The 22,561-nt window shown below is 36.2% G+C and overlaps 1 protein-coding gene across 3 annotated transcripts in view; it reads left to right on the top strand.

Annotated features, from left to right (window-relative positions):
* Window positions 1–20,545, top strand: part of LOC138336980 (serine-rich adhesin for platelets-like) — a 52,512-nt gene extending 31,967 nt beyond the window's left edge. For 2 of the 3 annotated variants that reach the window (XM_069286633.1, XM_069286640.1), the window contains 4 exons: window positions 5,646–5,911; window positions 9,076–10,132; window positions 11,573–11,702; window positions 13,827–20,545. In XM_069286633.1, the coding sequence (XP_069142734.1) occupies window positions 5,646–5,911; window positions 9,076–10,132; window positions 11,573–11,702; window positions 13,827–17,277 (4,904 nt within the window). In that variant the 3' untranslated portion in view covers window positions 17,278–20,545. Of the gene's footprint in view, window positions 1–5,645; window positions 5,912–8,847; window positions 8,992–9,075; window positions 10,133–11,572; window positions 11,703–13,826 lie in introns of those variants that run through there. The other variant, XM_069286647.1, reaches the window with a different exon arrangement.
* Window positions 20,546–22,561: the final 2,016 nt, after the last annotated feature.

Consider the following 22,561-nt stretch of genomic DNA (forward strand, 5'->3'; position numbering starts at 1 on the left):
GTTGTGTTACATTTGTTTGACCAATTTCTTTGTTTTTATAGCACAAATTTCTGACTGAAAGCAATTATAATTGAACTGGCACAACCAATTTTTAGACATGATCCACCAGGGCAACCATATTTAATGCAAACACCGGCCATATTGATGCATTTCGATTGAGATATGTATCTGGTATAATAAGTTGATTTGATGTTATCTGGAGAGTTATTTTCAAAGTTGATGCATCATAAACTTGTGTACCTTGGGAACTAACTACAAAAATGTGAGAGATTCTGTTACAAAAAGTGAATTTGAGTAGAAGCCTGATGACAACAGAGACGTAGCCTCGGGGCTATGTTTAACATTCATGTTTGTAGTCTAGTGCTTGTCAGTGGAAAATTGTATTGTTGACTCCGCAGTAATGGGAAAACTTCAAATGATTTGTATGTCGTGTTACATGGTTGGTTTCCCTCACAAGAAAGCCTCGACAGTGTAACTACCTGACTTGCTCCGTGAGATAGTCAATACTCCAGTCCTCGGTTTAATAGTCTAGAACGCTCAGTTCAATACAGGCGTCGCTCTAAAAACAGACAGACCTTTTTAGCCACGATAAAATACCTTCATAGTTAGATTTTTTATGTACTTTGTCAACTTTTGAAGAGAGATTGGATCTTTTTTGGAATAAACGATCTCTCCAATGGACTCTGTTGTTGTTAACAAAAGGCGGAGTTTTGCATAGCGACAAACCACAAAGACCTTTATTGGCATGATAATGTGTGCAAAGGTTCAGGGCTTAATGAACACTTAGGGTTCAAGTTATAGGTAAACGAAGCTAGCCGTTTGCTGCTGATAGTTTGATTTCCGAGGCCATAGGTAAATGAAGCAAACCTGTCACTGTCAATAGTTTGATTTCAGAGTGATAGTGGGGTTGTACTACAAGTACATGTGCAAGAGCAGGACAACCATGGTATTTGTATACAGAGTACGAGAAGTTTCATTTTATCTTTTAAAGGCATAACCTTGGGGGAAAGCTATTGAACTTAATTAGCCATGTGGAAAGAGTTCAAATTGGATTAGAATCTGTGTGAATAATATTCAATAGAAAAAAAATAATGAAGTTTTAGGTACATATACATTTTGCAACCTAAAACTACAATCTTGTTTCTTTTTACCAACTGAATGTTGCTTGTAAACAAAAACACCTTCAAACTTCCTGTCACTAAATTAAACATTCAACCTTATGATTCAGGGTTGTTTGCTAAGAACAAATATGTAGCACAGATTTTGAAAACTTTTCCCATGTCACATTAGGTTTGGCTATTTACATAGTTCAACTCTAGGAAGAAAATGGTTGATTCTCTCATACCAACACTTTTAAATGCTTAACTGTTGACTGTGAATGTTTGACCAATGAAATTGGATTATACTTTTCAAATGGAATAAAAAGTTTAGTGACCTTTGTGGAAATAAGACTGTCCTATAAAACCTACCCAGCTTAAAACATTAGGGACATATAAAGCTTACAATGTTGACATATAAAATATTGATTTAATCTTTGTGCAATATTCTGAATATAAGGGCAAAGTCCTGAAATATTTTGTTCTATATCTTGACTATATCAATCTGATTATCTGATATTAAAGGCATATAAACTATATAAGTTAAAGAGTTTCATGACATTCTTATATTTCAAAACATGTTATTAGAAGTAAAGTATGGATAATTTTTTACAACCTGAAGGACAAAGGCATTACACATATAACTTGTAACTGATCTGTCATTAACTTCAGTTTTAACCTAGTTTCAATTGACATTGATACCTATATACTTATACATAGTGAGGTATTTGTTATTTCTGGAGTTAGTTCAGAAAGTTATTTTTACGTTAATGATTTTGCACGATTGTAAAATGAAATAAATTTGACGTTGTTGTCCAATGGCAAAGCTGTGATATACTTGTTAATACGATCAGTCAACAGACTTGTTTAAATCAAATAATGAAATAATGCAGTATTACAGGTATATCTATACTTAATATATTTGATTATTGTATATATTACCACAAGCCCTCCACCTCTGCATCGCGAGTTCGAATCTCATGTGGGGCAGTTGCCAGGTACTGAACTCTGGTCGGTGGTTTTTCTCTGGGTACTCCGGCTTTCCTCCACCAACAAACCTGGCACGTCTTTAAATGACCCTGGCTGTTAATAGGACATTAAACTAATAAAACCAAAACCAAATGTATGTTGGCTTGTATTTCTGGTTATGTTTGAGTTAACTAGGTATGTATACGTATGGGTAATTATTGTATATAGTGCATGCAGTATCCTTAGTTCATTACATTGAATCTGTATTGCTCCTAATTGACCTTATTTTCTGGAGGTCCTGTTGTGTATTGGTTAGTCCTTTTTTTACCTGATAGACTATGGTAGTGTTAATTGATGAAGGTGATTTCTGGTCTATTGAATCATCTGTCACAATGATCGGCTTGGACAGATTTAATGTTTATCTGGTAGTAAAGTTACAGACAGTGATTGAATAGTTGTGAAAGCTTAAATCAAAATATTAAGTAAACATTAAAAAATTGACAAGAGACAAACAGAATAAGCTTCAGTAATCTAAAAAAAAACCGTTGTATTGTATTATAATATCGTTTAGATATATCAAAACATACAGGGATTACCTCCCTTTGACAATTCACATTTAACCCACAAATATGTACCTAGCGAGTTATCATTTTCTCTGTAGACAGGGTGAACGCAGTTGATAAACTAAATATTTGTTGTAACATTGTTTGTGTAAAATGTCATTCCATTGCACAAAAAGTGTAATTACATAGTCATTTATTTGAAATATAAAAAATGAATCAACAATAAAAACCAATTTGAACGTGTTGCATCTTGTGTAGAACAGTACCTTTAAAGGATTGTTATGCTGGATGATTGACACGGCTGAATCGCCAACTCCATTGTGTTGTATTAATTGAGATTCTTTATCAATATGTAACGGACAGAGATACAAAAAGCAGTCAATAATGTATTAGCAGGGCTGTGTATGTGATAGATTATCTGTAGGTCTCGGAGATCTTCACTGTGAAGGCCCCCATTTAATTCAGGCTTCTATTAAAGTCTGTATTCCATGTCTTTGTAACCCATGTAATAATCAATTAATAGCATGAAGAGTGGGACAAACTATAAAACATCAGAACACCAGGTAAACAATTATGTAAACAACCTCCAGCTGACACTTATTGATCCAGGTACAGGTAAAAACAGTACAGGTAAAAAAGGTAGTGTTGTAGAAGGGGAGGGGAGGCAGGATCAGGGGGCCGGATATGGGGTCCAGGGTTAGTAAATTAAGGGTTTATATGATAGGTGGGCAATGGAAGGAGGGTCAGGGATGTTAATTCATATGTGGGCATAGTATTGGAGGGCAGCTTGGCCAGACCAGTAAGGGAGAAGGATCAGGTCCAGGACCAGGAGGGTGGATTTTTACCAATTTAGACTAGTATTAACCTATATAAGACATAGGTATCTATAGGATCAGAGATGTGAGCTATATATAGGATACACCTTCAGCCTTTAATATTAATATAACTCAGTTGATTGGATTCCAAATGAGACCAGTTATTCTTAGACAATTATGAACAGTTTGAATGGATAAATATTGATGTAATAATCAGGCATTAGTACACTATAATTACTCAATGTGACATATGTTTTAGATTTGTAATCAAGAGTCTGTTTGTGTTTCTATATATGTATACTGTACATTTAGAGTATGAATGATATTACCAGGTACTTGATATATTCTTGTCTTGTTATACATGACAAATATAGTCATTAAAGGCCAGACTTAATTATTAATTAGTCTGTGTATAATGTAAACATCATGATATCTCTCCTGTTGTTTGCCTATCTGGACTAGATGTGCTCCGGTGGCAGTCTTTATATATGTTATAAGTAGTAACGATATTTGATCCAGAAATTATAAATATAATAGTTGTGTATGGACTGTACTCCTTTCAGAGCGAAATATTGAGTGTAGGTAATTATATGTATAATCATGACATGTAAGGTAACACATTCTTACAATTCTATACAAAGTAAAATATCTAGTTAAGATCCTCTTCTGACGATAAAAAAGAAGCCCCTCTCCCACTTTGCCTCTAGATGTAATTTATTTTCCAAGATTACTATTTCTTAGTGGAATCATATATATTGATGTAATACCTGGCATTTCTAATATGCATCAGGAGTGACCTAATTACTTATAAATATTGCAGCATAGACAATATTACTTTGCTATCATCACTAGACAAACACATATATACAACAGCTACCAAGTTACTTCACTACTAGGAGATATACCATACTACATCCTCCCAAAACATAAACTATTACAAGTTGACACAAAATCAACACCAGATCACACAAATTGCATACTTTGGTGTTCTTGCAGCTGTACATGTTGATCATGGGATAAAAAATGAACTGTGTCCTTATTTGCAGACTTAATTCCTTTCCAACACTTGATGAATAGTTATGAATTAATTTTATCTGTGTAATAGCTAACAGTCTATCTGAGACATTTAGTTTGTTTTGATTCCATACTTATAATAAGGTAGGCCCACGCAGAAATAACCGTGTTGATTATATCAAAGGGTATCAAATATGAGGACTAAAGAAGACGACAGTTAAATATCAGAGTTCAGCAGTATTTAATTTTGATTATATCAAAGGGTATCAAATATGAGGACTAAAGAAGACGACAGTTAAATATCAGAGTTCAGCAGTATTTAATTTTGATTATATCAAAGGGTATCAAATATGAGGACTAAAGAAGACGACAGTTAAATATCAGAGTTCAGGAGTATTTAATTATGTAATTACATCTTTATCTATATGTATACTATATAGATGTATACGTATGATGAAGTCATCATTCTTTGTACCTAATTACTCAGGTGTCAGATAATCTGACTGAGACCATTTAGTTGATGGTTTAAACTTGTCTCCTGACACCAAACAGCATTTTACACTAGGCCATATATTGCATTGTATGCTATAGTGAAAAGAAATATTTTCATATTTATCATAATATCAAAACACCAACTTTTTGCATCTTTGATTAATCTATCTGCAGATATCTTTCTGAATCCAATTTTATAGCATTCATTTGAATCTCAATTAAAATGTAAGGTAGTTTCATTACATTGATTGTATGAAGTTGTAACGAAGTAAGCTTAATTAATTACTTATTTTTGGGCGTTAGCTCACAGACAGGCAGATAAAGCTAGCACAACATCCTGTCTACTTGTCAGGGTCAAACACTTTTTCTCTTGTTTGGTTCTAATTAGAAATTTGTTTATTGTACATCTACACAAAAGTATATATAATATAGAATCTTTTTGTAGATAAGATAATTATAGTCTTGTTATGATCTTTTTATAACTTAAATACCGAACTAAGCATTTAACGTATATTAATACATTACGTAAAAAGACCTTCATACCATGTTTATAAGACTTCAGTTTAAGAAACATCTTTGTCTTCCAGAATTTATCATTTACCAAAAAAAGTTATACTATTTCAAAATTTTACTTCTAAATGACCTTGACCTTTGAACTTTGTGTTGACCTTGTTGTTACCTTTGTGTACTTTCAGCTGTCGGTGATCTATCCCAATTTTCCCAGACTGGCGATTACCATGTCACCAAGCATGGATTTGACAGTGACCTCTTCACCAAGGAGACAAGAAGTCAATGTATCCGAGACCAGTATGCCCAGGCGGAAGTTTCCCCGTCCCATATATTACGCGGAGCAGACATTTACAGGAAGGATGGCCTGTGTAGCTCCCGGCTATTTAGACTCTGGCCAGTACTGCTGCGGGAGCCCAAGGTCAAAACACCGGACCTCAACTTACCTCGAAAGGTTCACATTTTTTAAACGCTCAACCTTTTTTCATCAGATCATATAGAAATTTGATTCTTCTAATTGCCCAAAAATGATGTGCTTAAATAAGTACATAGAGATAGTTTTCATAGATACTTTGAAATTCATTCCTTTTTTAGGTCATCTGACCCGAAGGGTCAGGATGACCTATAGTCATCATGCTTCGTCCGTCGTCGTGCGCCGTGCGCCGTCTGCCGTCCGCCGTGCGCCGTCCGCCGTCCGTAAACTTTTCACATTTCAATCTTCTTCTCAAGTTTGACCAGTGGGATTAAGCTAAAACTTACATGAAATGATCCTGACATGGTCCCGACAAAGTGTTGTTATTTTTCGGGTCGATCCGAAATCCAAGATGGCCGCCACAGCCACCATCTTGAAAACACATTTTGAACTTCTTCTCAAGTTCTACCAGTGCGATTTAGCTGAGACTTGCATGAAATGATCCTGACATGGTCCCAACAAAGTGTTGTTATTTTTCAGGTCGATCCGAAATCCAAGATGGCCGCCATAGCCGCCATCTTGAAAACACTTTTTGAACTTCTTCTCAAGTTCTACCAGTGCGATTTGGCTGAGACTTGCATGAAATGATCCTGACATGGTCCCGACAAAGTGTTGTTATTTTTCGGGTCGATCCGAAATCCAAGATGGCCGCCACAGCCGCCATCTTGAAAACACATTTTGAACTTCTTCTCAAGTTCTACAAGTGCGATTTGGCTGAAACTTGCATAAAAATGATCCTGACATGGTCCCGACAAAGTGTTGTTATTTTTCGGGTCGATCCGAAATCCAAGATGGCCGCCACAGCCGCCATCTTGAAAACACATTTTGAACTTCTTCTCAAGTTCTACCGGTGCGATTTGGCAGAAACTTGCATGAAATGATCCTGACATGGTCCCGACAAAGTGTTGTTATTTTTTGGGTCGATCCGAAATCCAAGATGGCCGCCACAGCCGCCATCTTGAAAACACATTTTGAACTTCTTCTCAAGTTCTACTAGTGCGATTTGGCTGAAACTTGCATAAAAATGATCCTGACATGGTCCCGACAAAGTGTTGTTATTTTTCGGGTTGATCCGAAATCCAAGATGGCCGCCACAGCCGCCATCTTGAAAACACATTTTGAACTTCTTCTCAAGTTCTACCGGTGCGATTTGGCTGAGACTTGCATGAAATGATCCTGACATGGTCCCGACAAAGTGTTGTTATTTTTCGGGTCGATCCGAAATCCAAGATGGCCGCCACAGCCGTCATTTTGAAAACACATTTTGAACTTCTTCTCAAGTTCTACTAGTGCGATTTGGCTGAAACTTGCATGAAATGATCCTGACATGGTTCCGACAAAGTGTTGTTATTTTTCGGGTTGATCCGAAATCAAAGATGGCCGCCACAGCCGCCATCTTGAAAACACATTTTGAACTTCTTCTCAAGTTCTACCGGTGCGATTTGGCTGAGACTTGCATGAAATGATCCTGACATGGTCCCGACAAAGTGTTGTTATTTTTCGGGTCGATCCGAAATCCAAGATGGCCGCCACAGCCACCATCTTGAAAACACATTTTGAACTTCTTCTCAAGTTCTACCAGTGCGATTTGGCTGAAACTTGCATGAAATGATCCTGACATGGTCCTGACAAAGTGTTCTTATTTTTCGGGTCGATCCAAAATCCAAGATGGCTGCCACAGCCGCCATCTTGAAACAACATTTTGAACTTCTCAAGTGCTACCAGTGCGATTTGGCTGAAACTTGCATGAAATGATCCTGACATGGTCCTGACAAAGTGTTCTTATTTTTCGGGTTGATCTGAAATCCAAGATAGCCGCCACAGCTGCCATCTTGAAAACACATTTTGAACTTCTTCTCAAGTTCTACCGGTTCGATTTGGCTGAAACTTGCATGAAAGGAGCCTGACATGGTCCCAACAAAGTGTTGTTACATCTCTGGTTGATCCCCAATCGAAGATGGCAACCATGAGGCATGACACTATATCTAATTAATTTCCTATATGATTATTGCCAAGGTACTCAGATGACCGTTAAGGCCCATGGGCCTCTTGTTATCTTAAAAAGAAAACAAAAAATATTTTGTCATTGTGGTGTTTTCATTCAGAAATGATATGATTTTATTGCTGTCTGTGTTTATTTTGATGTAAAAATGAGTTCTTATCAAAAATAAAATCTTAAAGATGCTCCACCGCCGACAGAGCATAAATGATATTAATCACTTGAACAATAATTGGTGTTTAATCGTGTAAATGTATGTTTAATTAACACAAAAAATAATATAAAATAATTTATTTTGCCCTTAGTACATGCGCAATCAGTACTTAATTCCATATAGAATATAGTGCCACGGATTTTTTTCGGGATGCAATTAATTATTTTTAACTTGAAGTAAAATTAGAAGCTCAAAGTTTCCAATGGTGGTAATGGTGTAAAGTAAGTAACTTTTGTAACTGAAGAAAAATACTTAATCGTCTGCTCGTGTTTTTGATAGTGAAAAAATACCATTTGTCAGCGGTGGAGCATCTTTAAAAATGAATTTATTTTAACTATACTGGAGATTTGCTGTTTATTAGGTACATGGTACCTTAAGTAGGTCAGGTGACCTTACTCAGGGCTTACCTATTAGGTACATGGTACCTTAAGTAGGCCAGATGACCTTACTCAGGGCTTACCTATTAGGTACATGGTACCTTAAGTAGGCCAGATGACCTTACTCAGGGCTTACCTATTAGGTACATGGTACCTTAAGTAGGCCAGGTGACCTTACTCAGGGCTTACCTACAGGAAATGAAACCTTTGTTGTTGAGTATAATTCCATTGTAGTGGAATTTCTTTTGTTTGTTTTGTTGTGTCCATGAACAGAACATATTTTTAGCCTCCATGTTTATTGTTAATGTTTACTGTACAGAGATTTACATTGCGTAGAGAATTAGCTGTGTAATATCTTTAAAACTCAAACAGGGTACATGTATATGCACTTCCATAAGAAGACATTTGGAAGATTTTAGTTGCATATACGTATACAATGCCTAAGAATTGCAAGACTTTTTTCCAGTCCATTGTAAGTATTTAGTTATAAAAACACGAGAACACACTGATAACCATTGATGTTTTATTCCAATGTTTTGTTGATTTTATGTTACAGACACCATCCATCTTCACGTTTGAGAAGCGTTACAAGAAGTTACAACAGCGGCCTAAGACAATACACGTTACAGATGAACAATACTTTACAAAGGAGGAGATGGCCCGTGAGGCTGAGGCAATGTCAGAGAGTCTGTCTCAGTCTACTTCAGCCAGTCTCATCTCCATAGATACCTCGGGCCAAGGCTTCGAGAGGATGGAGTCGCTACGGGGCTCACAACGAAGTATCGCCAGTAAGGACCGGGAGGCGAAGAGGAAGAAGAGGAGACGAACTGTGTCGGGGGTGTCTGATCATATCATGAAAGAAATTGAGGCATTCGAGAGAAAAAGGAAAAATGGCTACAGAGAACAGCCTCGTGATTACAGTTTTGATGACATTGACATGGATGGTAATACAATTCAACGTGACGAGGAAATGGTAAAATATCTTGACGAAATTGATGCCAAAATGGAGGAAAGAAAGGAGATTGAGCATGCGTTTAGAAAACCTAAGATTTTAAGGTTGTTGCCATGTCGACGTTCAAGGTCACTTCCTAGGTGTCTAAAGTTACATTCTATGAAGGCACTTACATATGACAGACAGTCGCTGGGTACAGAGCATTCCAGTCGGTATGAGGGGGACTCTATCAGTCTGGCTAGTGCTGGGTCAGGGTCAAGTCGCCTGTCAAGGTCAACTAAGAGGTCAAGTATTATCAGTAATAAGATTAAGTCGTTAGTCAATGGAAGTAACATAGGCAATAAGTTACGACCTCGACCTAAATCTCTTGACCTTGATGCCATTGACTTTGATGATGAAACTTTGACATCATCATTGGCGAAAAATAAAATGCCTAGTATGCCTGATGGAATTCTTAGCGCATCATCAAGAGATAGTTCTAAGGTTGGACCAGGATCTTATTATAACTTTGAAAGTGAAAGTAATACATTACCAAGGCGACAACCGAAACGGATTGAGCGTGAATTCACATGGAATGCCATGCCGAAGGATTGGACAACTTCTGTGAAGCTGAGAGAGATATCTAAGAGGAGATCAAAGGAGGACAGACAATCGTCCTCAGGTGGGTACCTCTATTGTATATACATTTTAAGGCACATGTCATGAATCTGTCTCAGATTTCTGTTGTAGATGGTACCAGTGGGAGGATTTTCCAATCTTTACCTTTGATCTTGACTTGGAACCAATGTTACTGTCTAAATATAAATGTTGGTTATGTTGTGTGTCCCCATTTTTCACCAATTATTTTCAAGGTTAAGTCAGATATTTTATGTTATTATCTTGTATAATTAAATCTTCAACTAGTTTGTGTGTATACACAATATATCTATACCAGATAATTATTTGTGTTTGTGTTGACCACATCTCCTTGAAGTAATATTAAACAAGACATTGTCAAAGCTAATACTTCAATGTCCTGAATACCAAACCACTCAACTGCATGCAGATTTATAATGAGATGTGTTTTAGATAATTACTGGCATTTGTTTAAGCGAGTAGAAATATTTTGGAAGCCACTCAAACAATGTTGTGTGTACAGGTAATGTTGGCCAGTTATTTACGACGGTTGTGTAATTAAGGTTTTATGTAGGTGGGATTTTAACTAAGGCAGCCATTTTGATACTTGTGTAAGTAAATTAACAAAATTTTGCTTTTATTTCCGAAAACATTTGAACAGCTATCAGCTTAAAGTCATAGATCTCCACATTTTAGTATTGTGTGCAGACTTTCTGCACCTTTGGTATGAATTCTGTGACCTAAGCCTTTACTGTACGATGATATTTCTTTCTTCCAGTTGGAGCTAACTGCTCCTTCCTAAATTGGATGAGAAGTTTGTATCTGATTTTCAGTCCTAATGTCTGGTTTGGCTTCATGTTTCTTTTCGCGATTCTGATTTAATTGTGTTAACATGTGCATGTAGCATAATTTCAACATTTATTTGTATGATATTATACCAGTACAACTGTCTGGCTTTACTATAACCTATATTTACCATTGAAAATGTGGCATGGATATGACAGACAGTGAAGACTAAATTCATAATATTTATAAATAACTTACAAACTCATTATTTATTAAATATCAGGTTCTGTGTGTTTTGTTTATGGTTCTTCTTTTGATTTAATAAACATTGAAGGGCAAGCTACATATATACAGTTGTATGTAAATGCCATGTGTAACAGTATATGATATTATACATATGGTATATATTGCTTCAGATGTGATGCATGTTACAGAAATAATTTTTTCTATTTGTTTGTAAAATTACAAATTTCATTATCTAGATGGAGCTTTGTCAGATCACACAGTACAGTTTTTTCTGGTGAAAATGTAGATCTAGACAAGTGTTTAAATTAGGGACACACTGTTGTTTTATTTCATGAACTGTTCATGCTGGTGTTCCAGATTATAATTACTTTAAACTGTGATGATTTCATTACTTTTGTACCATTATAATTGATTATGATTGTAATATGAATGTTTTATTTTTCTCCGTATTCAGGGAATTGGAGTGGAAGCAGCAGTAACCGCCATTCTCTTGATTCGGACGTGAAGATAGAGAGTATGCCATCTACATCCCAGTGTTCCCTGGGGCAGGACTCGGGCCGTGACTCACCGACCCTCGAGGAGAGGTTCGTACACTTCTACAGACTTAGTGATTCATTTTTATAGTACATCATGAAATTTACTCTGTAAAATCTGCAAAATTTTATGTAATATTTGTGTTCTCAAATTAAGAATTTTCATAATTTTTTTTTATTGAAATTCCTGATTATATATTATCATGCCTAGTTTATAAGGACATTAAATGACAGGTGTGCTCTAAATCAATGGGATAGCAGTACTGGCCTCAGAAAAGTTGGATACTTTAGAACTTGGTCATAGGTAAATTAAAGACTCCATTTTATCTGTCTCAATATATTCACAATAAACAGGTTTAAAGAGTATTATATAAATCTAGAATATGAAAATGTGAATCTAGAATATCAAATAAGAAAACTCTTGGTAGTTTGTCTCCACCTTCTTCTAAGTGTTTGTCTCTATTTTATTGATTAACTAGCGGTCATTGATATCGCGGTCATCAGCACTATATATGTCATCATGGCTAAAGTAAGATATATCAATTACAATCAGGTGTACATATCTTCCTCTTTGATCGGTCACTCATTGTCCAGTGGCTTAAGCTCAGGGTATCATGGTCAACTATGACATTGTAGTGACCAAGGCACTGACCCATGTGGTCATAAACCTTATAAAATAATAAAGTAGAGTGCTATATAAATCCCCCCTCTGATATTATATACCTGTCGTACACAGGTTTTAAACTAATATGAATGATAGGAATGAGGGGGTTGGGGCATTTTGTTACCTATCCTAACCACAAGTATCTATCACATGCTGCCCTGGAGCTCTGACAGAAACATCTAATGTTTCCGATCTTATTTGTGTCTCCGTGGAACTTACAGAGGATCAGTATATATGTACAACCCACACAATACCTCACCACGAGTTTTAGGAAAAGTTGTGAAGATGTTTGACTGTTGGATTCATTCTCTGCAGTTTCTGTTCTGATGTGCTGTATATACAGTACATGCATACCTGAGGTAGTGGTTTAATAGGAAAGTTTCCAAACACGCTCTCTTATGTGGAAGAAAAGGATTGTTTCTGAGTAGTGAGGTTAGTATGTGATATTTATGAAATGGATAGTGTTGACTGAATCCAGTGGTACACACATGAATAGGTAAAACCAGGGCTAAGACGTGTTCATCAGATCTTTTCTGTCATATATGTTCCACGATAAACAAGGTCTTCAGCTAAATCATGATAATTATCTGTACTGAAGATGGTCTTGTCATGACGTCTTTGTTTCTTGTGAGACAAATGGTGTGTTAACGTATTTGGATAGTAGTTTGAAGCCATTAACCTACGACCTTACATGTAGGTGTACATGGACAATAGGAGCATGGCGTGGGCCAGAAGTCTCCTGAACAGACAAGTGGTAGACATTTTAAGGGTTTAAAATGTTATAGTGGAGTCGATCTATATATGAAATATTCCTACAAATATTAGGACATTACTTTGAGGAGAAAGTCAATTAAAATGTACCGTAGGCTAGAAAGATCTAGTTTTATAGTTTGGACCCTGGTTCAAAAACAACTACAAAAAAATTGCATTTCACATTTATAAAAAGGTCTAAGAAACAAGATTCCCTTAAGGTATATTATACAGTTTTCAGCATGGAGGAGTAAATTATCTTATTGACTTTGAATCCAACAAATTTGAATTTGCCTTTGAGTAAATAACTAACTAAATGTTTGATACTGAACTGTAACCATGCAACAATTAAAAAGCATTATACATTCTTGTACAATTGGAATGACGCTACTTTTGGTTTCTACCTGAATAGTCAAACATTGGTAGAATTATTGGAACCAAATTTTATGTCGAGGAAAGGAAACGCTTTAATGTTATAAATTCTTGTCATTATACATGTGCAGTGTACTGTCAGTGTGTATTCATTCCTCATGTCAGTTCAGGTGTTTTTAGTATTGCTAATGAGGGAATTAGCATAGAAATTAAGTTTTGTTATGAATATTCTGTCGGACATTCGTAGTAAATTTTTAAAAGGCATCCTAGGCATTTAAGAGTAATGATAATGTAAAATATATATGATCATAAACAAGCACTAGATGAAGACATGGTGTATAGGGAATATAATACATTAAGTCTAAGTGGCTATTTTTGTGTGATTACAGGTCTCGTTGTGATACGGACACCACCGGCGGGTACGCTGGAGATGGAGCTAGCACTGTTAGTGACAAGAGTTCGATGAAAGACCAGAAAGGAGACACGGATAAGTGGCTTCAGAACTTAGCCAAGCGTGCAGCGTGTCGTGAGGACGCCTCATCTAGTAGTGCGGAAACCCTGAACTCTCTGACCAGGCTTACCAAACAAAACATCATGGCACTCGATCTCATGATGTCACCATCAAAACGAAAACCAGCTGCGTTCTTCTTAGACGATGATGAATCTGTGTATTCTGTGGATCAGGAGGGATTTTACACATCCTTCCACAATGACAGTGGACTGAGGAGAAGTTGTGGGACTCTTGTAGACGAGGATATGTCCTCCCCGACGCGAGACACACAGAGTGTCACCAGTTTCGAGAGTGTGATCAACACATCAGACACAGATAAATATGCAGGACTAAAACGAGGAGCCTCTCAAGGGGGAAACAAAGTGCTAAGTAAAGTAAATCCTCCTGCTCCTCCCCCAAGAACAAGCTCATGTCCACGACTGAGCCCCAGAGGTCAGGATGAGGAAAATCCACAACCTTCACCGGATATGGTTTCCCGACAGGACTCGTCATCAATGTCTGAATCTGACCAGGAGAGCATCTACATGAGACTAAAATCAAAGACACAAATATCATCCAATGGTATCCCCTCTATTTGCCCCATGTCCAGTGATGAAGAAGGGGCCTTTAGACGTCAGTCGGGAGGTTCAGTGGAAAATGAGGACAAGTCTAACTTGATAGCTGGTCAGGAACAAACTTTGGACATGAATCAAAATCTGAGTAAAGTGACAGAGTTAACCAGTGACTCGTCTATATTCTCTGTTTCATCATTTGATGCCAGTAGTAAATTTGACACAACTTTGAATTACACCGATGACACTTTACTGGGCACCAACAAAAGTGAATCTGATTTTGAGTGCCAAACTCTCCCAAGAACACACCATTCAGATAAGGAGGTTACACCAAGTTTTGACTACACCAAGTCGTGGCCAAGATCTCATAAGAAAAGTGACAATTCCCAGACACCTGTGTCTGGTATTCTTAAGAGTACTGATCGCTCTCTCAGTGGCCCCAAACCAAACAAATCGCTGAATTTCTCGCCTGTGATCAACATGTTTAATCCTGGAACACCTCAAGCTGTCCAAATGCCTCTCCCATGTTCCCCTGCATCTTCAGAGGAGGGAAATAGAAAGATGAATAAACAGAACTCTATTAACTCCCCTGATTCTGCCTATAAGCTGGCAGTACCCATAACACAGGAGAAATCTGACAATAAGGCTGGACTACCGATGAAGTACCAACCTGTTATTGTAGTTAAACCGGGTCAGAGGCCTGGCCACACTTCAGACAAGAAAGGAGCATATGTCAAACTCAATCAGGCAAGTGAACCCTCAGGATCCCACATTAGTCCCTATGCAGCATCAACTGTATCTAAACAAACGCCAGGCCCATACTCAGGAACTTCTAGAAGTGATAACTTGTACGCCATTAGTCCTGTGAAGTCGCCCAGTCAAAGGATGGAAAATGCTGCTGATTCAGGCTACCTTGAAATGAACGGTAATTCAAGTATTCACTCTATGGAGAGTCAGGTCAAAAATTCACTTGGAATTCACCATGGAAGTGTTCTATCTCTGGAATCTGAAGATTCCTTCAACTTCACAGGAAGTTATGTGAGCATGGCAAGTCCTTGTAGTTCACCAAATCTTTCTAATTTGGATGTTCCCATGGTAACAACCCCTACAGGGTCAATGGACTCCTTGTTGATGGAGCAACCAAGTAAAGGTTTTATTAGTATCGACGAATCAAATCTGAGTTCTACAATGGAAACTGTTGCCATATCAACCAACTCGTTTTCATCATTTGGTGGAAGTGACAATGACAGGTCATTCAGTACATTTTCTGGTCCACCACCCAAACCTTCCATGTCTTCCACACCTCAAACAACGAGTCAGTTCCATCCTCCTCGCCACAATCGGTCAGTACCTCATCAACAACAGTCCCAACGCAATAACCGCTCTACCCCTTCACCACAACCAGCCCTTCCTGCTAGGGTACCGCTGGAACCACATAACAGAACTGGAGCACAGCGACAGCCTAATTACAGACCACAAACCTCTTCAACACCACAACATCAAAGACCACAAAAACCACATTATCAAAACAATGTGATGAAGAGACCAGAAAACTATCATCCATTAGCACAGAAAAGTACCAGCAAGTCATATTCATCATCTCATCTTCAGAAAAGTGCCATGCCATCTTCCCGTTCATTCCCGTCGGATATGACAAAGTATGCTGGGACTGATACAAGTTCAACGGAATCTATTAGTACACGACCTGGTCGTCCTCGTGCGAATGCCTCGGTGAGGAGGGCAAGTGCTGGTACACCGTCTTACAATGTACCTCCCAGTGGTTCAGACTCGGACTCGAGCAGTAATGCTAATGGCCGAAATGATTCCTACCGTGTTGCCATGGTTAACCCCAGCAGAAACAGTTCTTATAGAGTAGCAATGAAGGAGAGCAAGAGTTGTCCTTCATTGCAGAACTCTCAAAAAGTCCGACCTAGTCCTGTACTGTCTCAGTCTTCTCATTCTAACGGCCCTAAAAATGGACCTAAAAATGCTAGTCCTGTGTTAACCCAAAGTGTATATAACAAGGGAACACCTTCTCCTCTCCCCGCGGAGTACTTCCTGCCTCAGGCTGAACCTGAGGACTTCAATAGAACAGATTCCTACAGATTTGCTGTCAGGAATACCCACGGCGTTGTGTCTGAGGACAACACCGGGCGGAACTCGTCATACCGAGTGGCAGTGAAGGAGATGGACTCCATGATTCCTGATAATCACATGAGTGGTGTACACTCGGTCCCCGCTGGGGGTCGCGACATGAGGAGGATGGGGATCACTGATGTGGATCAGGTAAAAGGTGTCTCAGGGGCCACAAAGTCACTCCGACCATCTGAGTCGACCAGTAGTGTCAAACTCAGACGCCCAGCTAAAACCAGTGACGTTGATCCCATATCAGTGCTATCTAGTATGAATAGTGGAAGTTCACACAAAACTAACAAAAACCGCCATAGCACATCTTCCACTTACATTCGGTTTGATCCCATATTCGAGGATAAGGAGGATATAACAGGTTCTATGGATTCTCTCAGGGATTCCATGGGATCACTTAAAATGGCTGATTCCTCTGGTGAAATGTCCTTTTATGGTGCTGACAGTTTCTATGGCAGCGGTAAACCTAAAGTCAATGCATTGAGTAATGGGAGACTTCCAAGTTCTAGTGCTAATGAAAAAAGTTCATCATCCCTCTTCAGCAATGTGAAAAACTTTGTGAGGCAAAAATCCAGCAGTAAGAACTCTTCTGCGGCTGTAATTGAGGATGATTGTAGGTTCACTATGGTGTGATAGAGAATGGTGACTGGTGTGGTAGGGCCCAGTTTCATCAACATTCAAGAACTTTTATTTAGCTTCAAATTCCCAAAAGTAAAGCATCACAAAAGAAACCTTTCCTGGACTTCTGTAATGCTTTCCTATGAAGACTTCTATTGAAAGAATTTCCTTTAGTCAAGGAATATTGATGAAACTGAGGTTGAGTGTATGTTGACAGAGAATGATTGTGGTCCAAAGTTTTTTTTACAGAGTTTAGTGTGATTTACTGTTGTAAATGGGTACTGATTGTTATGTACATATATGGTATCTCTACGCCAGCCAATGACATAACAACCAATACTTACTGACAAGAGCAGATAACTCTGAAATGCAAAATGTCAGAAGTTGAGAGAAGGTATCTAAGCATGAAACCTTATTACAGCATTAATAGCTTATTGACACGTCAGGTTTATAATTCCATTTTCACAAGATTTCTTTTGTTTCATCATTTTAGAATCCATTACTTTGTATTTTTGAGTAAGTTTCATTTTAGTTTTTTATTGAAGTCCATAAAATGGCAGCTTTTACTTATTAAGATCAACATGAATGTCTGACATGTTTTGGAATTCCTGATTTATCAAGTAGAGGAAACAACCATTTAATGGGATACAAATCAAAATTTGATTACTCAGTTACTGTATTTTGATCGTAGCAAATGACAGGCCTATAAAAAATCAAACTTGACCATTAAAGATGATTTTATTTTGATAAATGATTTATAAAACACTTAACGTTACAATATTTCATTGTCTGTTTTTTAAAAATACAGGATGTGATTTTTGTTTTATTTCTCACCTGCACATTTTTGGTTTTCTTCCAAAAATTCATACCCAATATCACAGATAAGTGCTACATGTTTTAATTTTTATGTAAAAATAGTTGAAAAAGAGGAAGATAATTTTCTCAATTTTTTTTATATTTTTTTTTTTTTTTGAAATTAAATAACATTTCTATCAATTATAAGAACACAGACATTTTCATTGATGAAAACCTGTTACCTGTGATTGAATTATTCAAACATCTAAACTTGATCATGTCTTGCACTGCCCTTGCTTTAAAGAACACCAGTGAATTTTTGTAGAATTTGTGCCAGCTATAAGCTACAAATGTATACATTTATGCAACTAAGAACTGCTTTTACTTTAATGTACAATGAAATATTTTAGAATATTAAAGATTGTGTTAGTAGATGCAGATGTTTTTTGCATGTCTGGAGCGAGACCCTCCATGACAATAAACGTAATACTAAATATTAAAACCAAGCTTCCCCTATTTCATCCTTATATTTTGTCATCACAGAAATGGCATTCATATGCCAATAAGTGCCATGTTACAATGCTAGTAATCATACATATAACATCTATTAATGTAAGTTAGAAACTCACTAAAAATCACCATTGCACCATTTGAGTAAAAGTCATCATATAAAAACAGGATAGCAATTAACCAGTGAGAGATGACAATGTATTATGTATAAGGGAGAAAATATCCATACACCAATCAGTCTTATCTGTACTTCGGGAAGGTAACAGAAAGCAGTGTTCAAATGACAACAACAGAATCTAACTTTCTTCCTTACTTTCGCTTTCGTTTTAGGAAGGAAGTCCATACATAAACTGTGTCAAAATGTTTTAATTTAGATGCTAAAAGTGCGAGATGTAAAATTACAAGTCAAAGATAAAAGAAAGGTAACTCCTTATTTGACGACGCCAACACACAAACTATGCATTCATAGCTAAGTATTAACTGTTGGTGTGTGCAAGGGATTAAGAAAATTGTTACAGGTTAAAAATTCCTCCCAAAATTTTAGAAAAGATTGTTTTTTTTTGTTTTTGTTTTTTTCATTTATGTCCAAATCATTATTTTATGCTTCATTCCATTTCATATATCCATATTGATATGATTCCAGCCATTGTTTTAAAGAGAAGCACATTAATTTATTGATGTAAACTATTTATATTACTGTACCATTTAACAATGAGAGGATTTTGTTTGCAATTTTCACAAGGCAGCATTTTAAAACAAATTCATTTGTTTAAGCATTTTTATTTGCTCTTTTTTTTCCATTGAAGTAATCTTGTATATAATATTTCATGTTAATTTCCTAAACAAAAATATCAATGTGATGAACCAATCTTGAATATGAGTTTGAAACTCAATTTTATATTTAAGTTTAAAAATTCTGTCTAGAAATTTTTAATCAAATTTTTTATGCATTTTACAGCGTATGATTACATCAAAGTTTAATATTCAAGTTTTAATTCTGTTTGCATGCGTTTTTGTTTCTTTTAGGTTTCAATTAAATTTTTTTTTCCAATTGCTTGGGCACATGCATGTAATCAAATATTGAATATTAGATCCAATTTTGATGTACTAAATACTGTACATGTATATGAGTGAAATGTATAAATATAGATGTTGATCATCTGTTTGATTTGTACATACAGTTTGCTGTAAATATTGTAGGATGTTTATGTATATAATTATATTCCTACCAGCATCTTTTTATACATATATCCATGTCATAAATGTTAGCCCATATACTTATGCATATATATGCATATTTATTGTGTAGTTATAATATTCTATCATGTTCAAAAGACCAATGAATTTAGTAATTAATATTACAATGTTGTAAGGTTTAAGGCATTCCATTCTACTCCAGTCTATTTATTTGCCATTAGCAGAATATTACAACTTCTGACAGGAGTATGATTTTAAATTGTTTATCTTGACAATTAACTGAGCTGATTTAATTCAGGAAGCATGAAACGGTCGTTGATATAACAAGTAGAAGATTCTTTTTTAAACAATGTCTTACAATAATGTGGAAGGTTTTTTTTCTCTGTTATTTTCATTTTGAATATTCCTTGACATGTGATTTGGCATATCAACATCAATATTGCTTTAAAAACTTCTTTACAATCCATACATAGATTTTCAAACTTTTATTCATGCATATAACACCATTTGACCATTATAAAATGGGTTTTAAATAAATTACATTGTTTTTTAAATATCTTTGTAATTTTGAAAAAGCCAATGTTTAGCATTCAGGTCAATAAGTGTAATGTACACGTGTATGTGTTTTGTGTATATGTGCCACATAATTCTGTGTGTTGCAAAGTGCTTGTTCAAAAATTTAGTAGTGAGTTATCTACCTTGATTCGGGAGAATATGTGTAGTGCAATTCAGTTCTGCAGATGGTCAACTGTAGAAACAAATAAAAGTATTTTTAGAGAAATTTTGAGTCTTCGTTTCTTTCCACATGGTTCCCAATCATTTACAGATAGGATTATCTGCTGGCCATAATAAAAATGACTATGCATTTTAGTGTCTGTTACATAGTTATCTGCTCAGGCCCTGATTTCTCGAAACAAACTTAAAGTCAAAAACCAATTTAAGTAATAAATTTTCATATATAAGTTACATAAGGAGAAAAAGTTTTGACTTAAGTCTTCACTTTTGTTTCGAGAAATCGGGGCCTGGTGTGAAGGTACCAACTGCTGACAAAAAGTAATTTTTCTCTGTCAATTTTTTTATATTTAAATGATAAAACAGCGAGATGTAGAATTACAGAGACTTAAAGATGCTCCATCGCCGACAGAGCATAAATGATATTCTTCATTTGAACAATAATTGGTGTTTAATCGTGTATATATATGCCTAATTAAAACAAAAGATAATATAAAATAATTTATTTCGCCTTTGGTGCATGCGCAATCAGTACTTCATTCCATATAGGATATAGTGCCACGGAATTTTTTCGGGATGCAATTAATTATTTTTCATATTTTTAACTTGAATTAAAATTAGAAGCTCAAACTTTTTTACTGTGGTGATGGTGTAAAGTAAGTAACTTTTGTAACTGAAGAAAAATGCTAAATCGTCTCCTCCTGTTTTTGATAGTGAAAAAATACCATTTGTCAGCGGTGGAGCATCTTTAAACCAAGTCATAGATAGAAGAAAGATAACTCTTGTATGAAACATGATTATAACAACACAATTAGATGTAAAATTACAGAGACTTAAACTAATTAAGTCATAGAAAGAAGAAAGATAAATCTTGTATGAAACACGATTATAATAACACTATTCATAGTGAAGTTTAACTTGTGGTGTGTACAAGGGATTATAAAAATTGTTAACAGGTTAAAAATTCCTCTGAAAATTTTAAAAGTGATTGTTTCCTTCATTTATGTCCAAACCATTATTTTATACTTTATATTCCATTTCATATATTCATATGATTCCAGCCATTGTTTTAAAGAGAAACAAACTAAGGGGTGATCAGGTGATGTTGTGGTTAAGGCCTTTCACCTAGGAGACTGGGGTGACATGAAAATGAAAAAGTCAGGAGTCACCTACCTGATCACGTGGGTTTTCTCTGGCTACTCCGGTTAAATCCCACTCTAAGACCCCTTGCACCCTTTCATCCGGGCAATCAACAATGATTTGTATAACTCTTATAACTTGTTTCACAAATCGATGTAAAATAAAAGTTAACATTAATAACCAACCAACTTATTGATGTTAATTATTTATATTACCTTAAAACATGGCTGTGATGTCATCTATTCTTATAGCTTGAGGTGTAGTCGAAACAAAGTCTACTATTATGATGTATTATCACCTACTACTGTGGAATAGTTACCTTTTGCTGTGGAATATATCACATAGTCAGAATTACATCCTTATTCCTTAGAGAATCCACATCTCCTATACTTGTACTACTTGGGGAAAGGTTTTTTTTGCCTAAACCACTTTAAAAGCTTTATATCCAAATTTCACTACTGGGTTCGAAACTGTATACAGAGCTTCATATTCATGGTCCTCCATGTTGAACAGTGCAATCTAAACTGAGTAAATGTTTGCCTTGAATACCATATACTAGTAGTACCTGTGCATGAATCTTTAAAAAAAATAATGTTAATCATGATGCATGCTCTTTTAGTGAGGAAATGAAATGAATCATAAGGTCTCAAGGTTTCAATAGGTAGTACTAGTATGGGTTTATCTGAAGCTGTGGAATAGTTAAACAATACCCAGTGTAATAGTGGAGAGTACCAGTGGCATTCGATGCCATGTTTTAAGTATGAGAAACAACTCAAACTGTGGATGAATAGTTCTCTGTCCTCGAACAATTTATTATCTTGACTATTCCACAGTTTGAGGTGTAGAAGGTGGAGAAGCAACACATGCTCTACAAAGATGAGGTTGGAAACAAGAGTAAAAGGAGAAAGTGTAAACTTGAAAGAAC

This window comes from Argopecten irradians, chromosome 1 (assembly GCF_041381155.1).
Source record: "Argopecten irradians isolate NY chromosome 1, Ai_NY, whole genome shotgun sequence".
In the NCBI taxonomy this organism is placed as follows: domain Eukaryota; kingdom Metazoa; phylum Mollusca; class Bivalvia; order Pectinida; family Pectinidae; genus Argopecten; species Argopecten irradians.